The sequence below is a fragment of the Physella acuta genome, unplaced genomic scaffold (genome assembly GCF_028476545.2).
Source record: "Physella acuta isolate Inbredline_101_S28 unplaced genomic scaffold, ASM2847654v3 ptg000109l, whole genome shotgun sequence".
Lineage (NCBI taxonomy): Eukaryota > Metazoa > Mollusca > Gastropoda > Physidae > Physella > Physella acuta.
The window spans coordinates 217,949-226,747 of record NW_026731629.1 but is presented as its reverse complement, the minus strand read 5'-3'; the positions used below and the strand labels follow the sequence as shown (position 1 = coordinate 226,747).

Genomic DNA, 8,799 nt, shown 5'->3' with positions numbered 1-8,799 from the left:
ACTGCACTCAAGGCTTCACTAGCACTTTTTGTGATTTGCGACTTTACCTTATAGACCAACGCTTTGATTTTTTTGTTTTATTCTCTTAAGTGCATTTAAAGATTGTTTTCATATTCGTTTATGGTATTGGCTGATTATGTTGTTTTTTAAAACTTTGGATTGTTCTCTGCAACTTTGAGTTGATGCTAAATAAAATGGAAGAGAAAAAAATTGTCACGTGACTCAGTGAATTCTGCTCACGAAAGTATATATAAAAGTCAAATGGTTTTATGAAAAAGAAAAGATGCTAAAAAACAAATAAAAAGATGCGGTTAGTTTAAATGATGAATTTTAATAAATAACACAGAAATATTTATCCTAAATAAATTGCAATAGGCTACATAGATCTATTAACTCACTGCAATGTGACTGCAATAAATGAAAGAAATAAAATACTGTTTTTAATCTATACAAAAAGCACAAATTAACAATTGATTCGTTTCTATTAAACTGTAATTACAAAATTTTAGCTGCTAAACACAACAATCACAAGGGAAAGTACTCACAAAAATTTGATACAATCTAGATTCCAGATCTAGAAACACCTTACTCATTGTAGATCCACAATCCTAGATTTTTGTAGACTAGTCACTTGTCTTATCTCTAAATCTTAGATAATTCTTAGTCACAGGAACCTTAAATAAAATTAATATTAAAAAAATAAGATTACTAAAGTTTGTTGTGTTAAGATATTACTTTAATCTAGATTCTAGAACTACTAACGTAAAGAAGTAACTAGATCTAGATCTAGAAATTGAATCTAGGCTAGATCAGACTAGATTTCACTAGATCTAGATTTCTAGATTCTAGATTAGAACTTATATTATAATAGTCTAATTATCACTAGATAGATTATTGAAGTTTGCCCTAGTTACTAGATCTAGTTGATTAATTATAATAATTAAGTAGAGCTAGATCTATTAGCAGATTCATAGTGTCCAAGAAGAACCCTAGCCATAGGGCCCTGCCTGGCCCAAGAGTGCCCTAGACCCTACTCGTTTTTTAGATCTCTATTCTAGATGCTCTTGTTGTGGGAAATTTTAATAAAGACTAGGCCTAAAGAAGCAAAGTTCCCCTTTATTAGTATAATTCATACTCTATATAGGGTAAAGCAGAGCATTAAGAGCCGTGTGGTATTAGGCCCCAATCAACACCCCACTGCTATTATGGCAGTAGTTGTGCAATTTTTTATGCTAATTTTACCAGAGTAGCTGATCATAATCTCATCAAAATAGATTTATGCACCAAAGACATTTCAAAGCATTTACTCAGAGGTATTCTGTTACTGTACAAATCCTGCAGACGTTTAGCAGAAGTCTGCACAACTCTGTAAAAATTGGTCAAAATGGCTCCACACATGCTATCATGGAACACAGGCCAATTACCTTGTTGTCATTAGGATATGCTCTAAAGAGGTTTGCCTACAGGATGGCTGGTGTTAAAGTCACGCTAGAGACTCTAAACTTTAACAATTTGGCACTACAGCGTTTGCCTGTAGATCCCTATGTTAGTGACACACAGCGAGAGGTGAGCATTGAAGTCTAAAAGTTGTTAAAAACTAAAAGTACAGTTGTGATGTCTTGAGTTAGATGGCATTCTCGTTGTGCCTACATTCTTTAAATATTTTATGCTTGTGTTCAATAATTTCTAAATTACTTCAAGTTATTTTTCAATCTATATTTACAAATTTTACAAAAACAAAACCACCAGAAACAACCTTAGGTTTATTATTTTACTGTTAAGGACCTTTTTAATACTAATAATTTCTATACTATTTCTATAAATTTGATGCTTAAATATACATCAACTTTTTATTTAATATTATCCTTAGGTAGTTGGGGCTTGTTTTGCAAGAATCAGCCCCACACCTGTGAAACAGCCAGCCCTTGTGTGTGTTTCACTTCCTGCGCTGAAACTGCTGGACATTGAAGAAGATCAGACCAAGCGACCTGAGTTTTTGGAATACTTCAGTGGCAATAAGATCCTGCCAGGATCTGAAACAGCAGCTCACTGTTACTGTGGCCACCAGTTTGGGTATTTCTCTGGGCAGCTTGGTGATGGGGCAGCCATGTAAGTTGGGTGAAGGGGGAGCCGTGTTAGTTTGGTGAAGGGGAGCCGTGTTAGTTTGGTGAAGGGGAGCCGTGTTAGTTTGGTGAAGGGGAGCCGTGTTAGTTTGGTGAAGGGGAGCCGTGTTAGTTTGGTGAAGGGGAGCCGTGTTAGTTTGGTGAAGGGGAGCCGTGTTAGTTTGGTGAAGGGGAGCCGTGTTAGTTTGGTGAAGGGGAGCCATGTTAGTTTGGTGAAGGGGGAGCCGTGTTAGTTTCAGGATCATAAATAAATAAAATGTTCAAAGTAAAAATTGTATCATATCTATTTTTAATTATTTTAAATTAATTTTTGAACAACATTGATCTGTTTTTGATTTTCATATGAGTTTTTAAATGTAAGCTTTATTTAAAATTGTTTCTTATTCTAAAGTTATCTTGGTGAAATTGTCAACCAAGAAGGTGAGCGCTGGGAAGTTCAGCTGAAAGGTGCCGGCAAAACTCCATTTTCCCGCGGGTCTGATGGAAGGAAAGTGCTGAGAAGTTCCATCAGGGAGTTTCTGTGTAGTGAAGTAAATAATTTTTCATCTGTTTGCTGGTAGTTGAGGCTATTTTTCTCCATACTTAGCCAACACCAAGCAATGTATCTGTGATGTCAGGCCATGTGTGTGTGATATTTGCTATGTTTCACTGTTAGATGGCAAAGTGTAGAGGGGTTGGGAGTGCTGGCTCTGTTACTGAAGTATCTGTCTAGATATAGTTTTATTTTAATCATTGGCGTTGCTATAACACTGTCTCTATTGATGCCCGGCAATGTGTCTATGATACTTTGAAGTGTAAGTGGCACATTGGTTAGTTTTCCACATAGTAGTTTACATTTTAACCTAGACATAATAAATGTATTTACAAGATTACCGTGGTTACATTTACTCTGTTTCTACTAAAATTTTTTAGAAACTGATAAATATTTAAAGTTTCTAAACAAAATTCTGTCTAAAGGCTATGTACCATTTGGGAGTGCCCACCACCCGGGCTGGGTCATGCATCACATCAGAGACTAGAGTCATTCGGGATATTTTTTATGATGGCAACGCAATTTCTGAGAAGTGCACCTTGGTTTTGAGAATCTCGCCTACTTTTCTAAGGTGAGTTTTTTTTTTGTAGGCAATGTGTAATTTTTTTTGGCAATGTTGAGGCCAAACTTGTAAAACTGAAAGCTAATTTCATTGGTTTATATTTAAGCTGGAAGTTATTTTATTTGAGTTATTGATTTACTCTGCATTCACATATTTAAAAAATAATTAATGTCTGGTAATGTTGATTATCATATATTTTATTTATTTATCATGAAATTTAAAAAAAATGTCTGTTTTAACTCTAGCGTCAACACAAGTTTTAGGTAATAAAATTGAAATGTTCTCAGATTTGGGTCATTTGAGATCTTCAAGTCAAGAGACCTGGACACAGGAAGATCAGGTCCCAGTGTTGGTCAAACTGACCTTTTGATCAAGCTGTTACAGTACACCATTGAGACCTTTTATCCTCAGGTCAGTTGGCCTTTTTTTCACTTCACTCTTTTGTCCAATTATGTTTTAACATTATGGTCCTTAAGATTGATTTAAAATTTCTAAGTTTTTTAGTCCACAAATTTTAAAAGTTTGAAACTTTTAGTTAACAAATTTATTTAAAATCTTCTTACCTACCAGTGTTTTTAAGAATAAGAAAACTGGGTACTTCCCAGTTGTAGAGGTACCAGACATCCAATATGTCACTCGGCATTCATATCTCTTCATTAGTATTTGTGTTAGAGTAAGAATTAGCCTGCTGGAGGGGTGTTCATATTGCTATAAAGCAATGTTTAATTTAACTGAAAATGAAGATGCACTGAATATTAAAACAACTGGTGGCTAGAAGTCAGTTTTTATTATAGTTTTAGCAGTTTGTGAGTAGAGTGAGTACCTTTTCTATCTCACCCTTAAAAAACACCAAGATCAGCTCAAGTATTTATTAAAATTTTTATTCACGATACATTAAACTTGGTTTCAGGTTACTTTTTGAAAAACACTGTTTTATTTCTTATGTCAGATAATAGCCTATATAAAATAAATACAATTTCGTCTAATATAAAATACCCTATTTACTTGTGTCCCTCCCATCCTACATCACAAGCCTACCATCCAGCACACCTGTAGCTGCATGTTTTTATAAAATTAAGAACTGTTTCCCCCTCTCAGATCTGGAGCCGCTACTTCAGTGACCCAGAGAAAATGTACCTGAAGTTCTATCAAGAGGTTGTCAGAAGGACAGCCAGGCTTGTGGCACACTGGCAGTGTATTGGCTGGTGTCATGGGTAATCTTTTTTGCTCATTTTTTTATATAGTTTTGTTTGTATAACTGTCCATTGTAAGAACTTTGTTTTTAATAGTTTTGTTTGTATAACTGACCATTCTATTAACTCTGTTTATAATAGTTTTGTTTGTATACCTGTCCATTGTATTAACTCTGTTTTTAATAGTTTTGTTTGTATAAGTATCTATTTTATTTACTTTGCTTTTGATTGCTTTGTTTGTATAAGTATCCATTTTATATTCTCTGTTTTTAATAATTTTGACCAGTGTCCTGAACACGGATAACTTGAGTATTGTGGGGGTGACCATTGACTATGGACCATTTGGTTTCATGGACAGATACAACCCAGATTTTGTATGCAATTCTTCAGGTAGGTTTAGAAAAGTTTTTTGTGTGTTGATCGGGCAAGTTGAGTCAGTGTTTGTCCTGGATAGTTTTTTGCCAAGATATTTGACCATGTTTACTGGTCTTATTCAGATGACGCAGGTCGCTACTCCTACAGACAACAGCCGGAGATGTGCAAGTGGAATTGTTTGAAGCTGGCTGAAGCCATCCAAGATGTGGTCCCCCTCTCCAAGACAAAAGATTATCATCATTTATTTGATGAGGAATTCCAGAGATTTTATAATTCCTTGATGAGGAAGAAGGTACATTTTTTGTCTTAAACATTTGTTTGCATTATGTAATGTTCTAATATTTTTTTGTGTTACTTAATGTTCAAATATTTTTTTATGATACTTAATGTTCAGATATTTAGTTTTTTGTAACTGCAATAACAATTTATAAATATTTTCTTTCAAGTTTGGACTAAAAAAAGAAAAGCCTGAAGATAGGTATGTCAAGTAGTCATCCACTGTTTTGTTGAGTATCTTTGATTACAATTTGGTTGTGTATCTTTAATTGATTACAATTCAGTTGGGTATCTTTAATTAATTACAATTTGGTTGGGAATCTTTAATTGATTGCAATTCAGGAATAAAAAAAGCTGTAATATAAATTTAGCTTAATTACTATTTAGCAATACATAAAATGGCAAATTATTTAAGCTTGACAATTCTATGAATTTGTTTTTTTTTTTCATTTTCAAAGAAAGCTAAGCTGTATAAATAGATTTCCTGCAACTAATTTGTTTTTTCTTTTTATTTTCTTTTAGTTTACTTTTTGACGAGTTTTTAGTAACCTTACAGAAAACTGGAGCAGACTTCACAAACTGTTTTCGCTGTTTGAGTAATTTCCCTTTGCCGAACTCCCCAGATTTTGAAGAAAGGAAATTGGAGACTTTAAACCAACTTCTCTCACAGAGTAGTACTTTAGCTGAGTTGAGAGAAATAAACAAACCACCACCTCCCAATAGGTGGGTATGGAACCTAAGGCTTAGTAAGGTTTCGTATAGGAAATATAGAATTTTTTTTTTGTATTATAATTACATTTTTCCATGAAGTTGTTTGTTCTGACAAAGAGCCCATGTGTTCCTCTAGTCAGCTGAGTCTGCTGATGTTGATGATACAGAACAAACCCCACCTGGTACCCATAGTCAAGCTAAGAATGCCAGGTCTGGAGGCAGAGTACAAGAAAGAGGCAATCCTGCAATCTTTGCAGGTAAAACATGATCAGTCTGTTTTTATTTACATTTGGCTTAGTAACGTATGAACCAACAATGCATCTTTTGTCATTAGAGAAGTCTTTGTTAAAGTTGTGAAGAACAAGCATAAGTAGAATAAAGTAGCATTACTGCTTTAAGATTTCATTACTAGAATTATTTTTGACTCTTCACCCAAAAAGGTTGCTATTCCTGTACTTTAAGCAGAATAATTTAAACACGCTAGCAATTGAAGTATTACCAATAGTTTGCTGTTAAAGTTACACAAATTTTAACGATTAAGTCAACTGAGGGAAACTTTTTGTTAACTATATTTTCAAGATTGTCAGAAAACAAACATGTAATTTTTATTCCTGCCAGTCACACTTAGTCATTTAAAAAAAACAAATGTCTGAAGTTCGTTAAAAGCTGATTGCAGATTTTTGTCATTGTTTAGAACACAACAGAAGAAGAGTTGACTGAGGCAAACAGAGGTGCCTGGCTGGCCTGGATGGAGACATACACACAGCGTCTGCTGTTTGAGGAAAGTGATGTTGCTGATGTGGTGATGCTAGGGGAGGAGCGGAGGCAAATGATGGACTCTGTTAATCCAAGGTGATACATTAAGTCAATCCAAGGTGATGCATTAAGTCACATGAAGGTGATACATTAAGTCACACCAAGGTGATACCCTAAGTCACACCAAGGTGATACATTAATTCAATCCAAGGTGATACCTTAAGTCAGTCCAAGGTGATACATTGTCAAGTCAATCCAAGGTGATATAGTGTCAAGTCAATCCAAGGTGATACATTGTCAAGTCAATCCAAGATGTATCATTGTCAAGTCACCCCAAGGTGATACCTTAAGTCAGTTCAAGGTGATGCATTAAGTCACACCAAGGTGATACATAAAGTCACCCCAAGGTGATACATTAAGTCACACCAAGGTGATGCATTAAGTCACACCAAGGTGATACATAAAGTCACCCCAAGGTGATACATTAAGTCACACCAAGGTGATACACTAAGTCACACCAAGGTGATACACTAAGTCACACTAAGGTGATACACTAAGTCACACCAAGGTGATACACTAAGTCACACCAAGGTGATACCCTAAGTCACACCAAGGTGATACATTAATTCAATCCAAGGTGATACACTAAGTCACACCAAGGTGATACATCAAGGCAATCAAGGTGATACATAAAGTAAGCCCAAGGTGATACAGACTTTGGGATCAGATTGCCGGTCAGATGTCTTATGTCCATGCCTGAAATGGTTGTTTAGCCAGTAAAATACCTGCATCTTTATGGGCCTTAGCAAACTGATTTCAGAACTCAAAAAGCAACTGTCTTTTTTTTCTTATGGGTGGAGATTTAAGAAAATGTAGTTTGTTTCCTAGGGTATTTCCAATATCTGTACTGCCTAATTAAATAAAGTTTAGAAACTTCAAAACTGAATTTTTTGGGTTTTCCCCCAGGGACTCTATTGCAAAATTCTGAACTGCCAGGTTGAGAAAGGTTTATGGACATTCTTAAAATTTGTTTCAGGTTTATACTCAGGAACTATGTCGCTCAAAGGGCAATAGATGCAGCTGAGAAGGGAGACTACTCTGAAGTCCAGAAGGTTCTCAAACAGCTTGAGTCTCCATACACGGATGTCAGCCTAGTGGATGAGCTGGATACATCATCCAGCGTGGATCATGAGATGGGTGGAGACCATGTGACAGCCAGTATAACGGGAGCAAGGTGCCTTGCCTCGTACTTAACCAAACCACCAGCCTGGGCCTCTGAGATCAGAGTGAGCTGATCCTCGTAGGGTGGTCACTGGTCAAAGGCTCGTTAGATCTAATGCCAGCCTGCTCCAGATGACTCGCCATGTTTGACCCTGTAACCGTCTTGCTCTCTGGGGGGGCACAAGAAAATCTGGGATGCTATAATTTATCTACCCTGATATTTTTTTGTGTTAAATTTATTGTGATAGTTATCCTGAATAGTCTTGTGGCTTTCTCCCATTGAGTGAGATGTTTGATGGCTAGGTGGAAAGCTCATTCCCAGCTCACCTAAGCTTGATGGGGTACAGTGGTTTAAACACAAAAGCTCTGTTGATACAGAACATATCTTGTTATATCATAGCCCAACATCAACCTTTTTGTTTATATAGACCATAAAAATGGTGGTGGGCAAAATGTAAATCCATATAATTTTTTTATTTTTACTAATTTTTGTTCATACTGAAACCATATTTGACAATGCTGTTGCATTACTAATTACATGTATGGATTTTTTTTGCTTAAAATATATTGATTTTTAAAAAATATACCCATTATCTTATTTGATATTAAATCATGCTCACTGATTATTATATCAGTATAATCAGAATTTTCTAGCATGTTGAAAATATAACTTGTGAAATGTTAATTGGGATAAATTTACTTTTCTTATTAAAAAATATGATTTTGTATTGGTATATAGTATACACCTGGATAATAGCTACCTGTTGATTGGGTTAGCTTAGTTATCTTTAAAAATGTGGTTCTGATGGTGAGCAATTTTTTCTAGTAAACTTTGTGTTGTTTTGGTGAAAACATTCAAAATTAGTTATGTACAAGAATCTCACTTTTCACCCATATATTGATGGGGCTCTATTAAAATTAAATAAGTGTACACTTGTTATGTTTAAAAGTTTCTGAAATGTTCACTCAAGTTATATATATAACAAACTGTGAAGTATTGAAAGTCTGTGATGCATAAACGCATATTAAAATGTTAAAGTTGTGAGTGTG

General features: G+C 35.0%; 1 protein-coding gene across 1 annotated transcript; it reads left to right on the top strand.

The window, feature by feature from the left end:
- Window positions 1-569: 569 nt before the first annotated feature.
- Window positions 570-8,787, top strand: LOC131934439 (protein adenylyltransferase SelO, mitochondrial). Its single transcript, XM_059290527.1, has 14 exons — window positions 570-713; window positions 1,275-1,566; window positions 1,871-2,109; window positions 2,515-2,653; window positions 3,081-3,226; window positions 3,505-3,628; window positions 4,316-4,431; window positions 4,697-4,800; window positions 4,908-5,077; window positions 5,232-5,263; window positions 5,584-5,784; window positions 5,909-6,029; window positions 6,467-6,624; window positions 7,565-8,787. The coding sequence occupies exons 2-14, from the start codon at window positions 1,279-1,281 to the stop codon at window positions 7,821-7,823; spliced, it is 2,097 nt and encodes a 698-aa protein (XP_059146510.1). The 5' UTR covers window positions 570-713; window positions 1,275-1,278; the 3' UTR covers window positions 7,824-8,787.
- Window positions 8,788-8,799: the final 12 nt, after the last annotated feature.

What these genes read in the sequence shown, in the direction of transcription:
- LOC131934439 (XM_059290527.1), top strand. Translation starts at nt 1,279, where the DNA reads ATGCACCAAAGACATTTCAAAGCATTTACTCAGAGGTATTCTGTTACT. An exon ending in TTGAGACCTTTTATCCTCAG is followed by an intron (nt 3,629 to 4,315) that starts GTCAGTTGGCCT and finishes TCCCCCTCTCAG; the next exon opens with ATCTGGAGCCGCTACTTCAG. An exon ending in AAAGAAAAGCCTGAAGATAG is followed by an intron (nt 5,264 to 5,583) that starts GTATGTCAAGTA and finishes ATTTTCTTTTAG; the next exon opens with TTTACTTTTTGACGAGTTTT.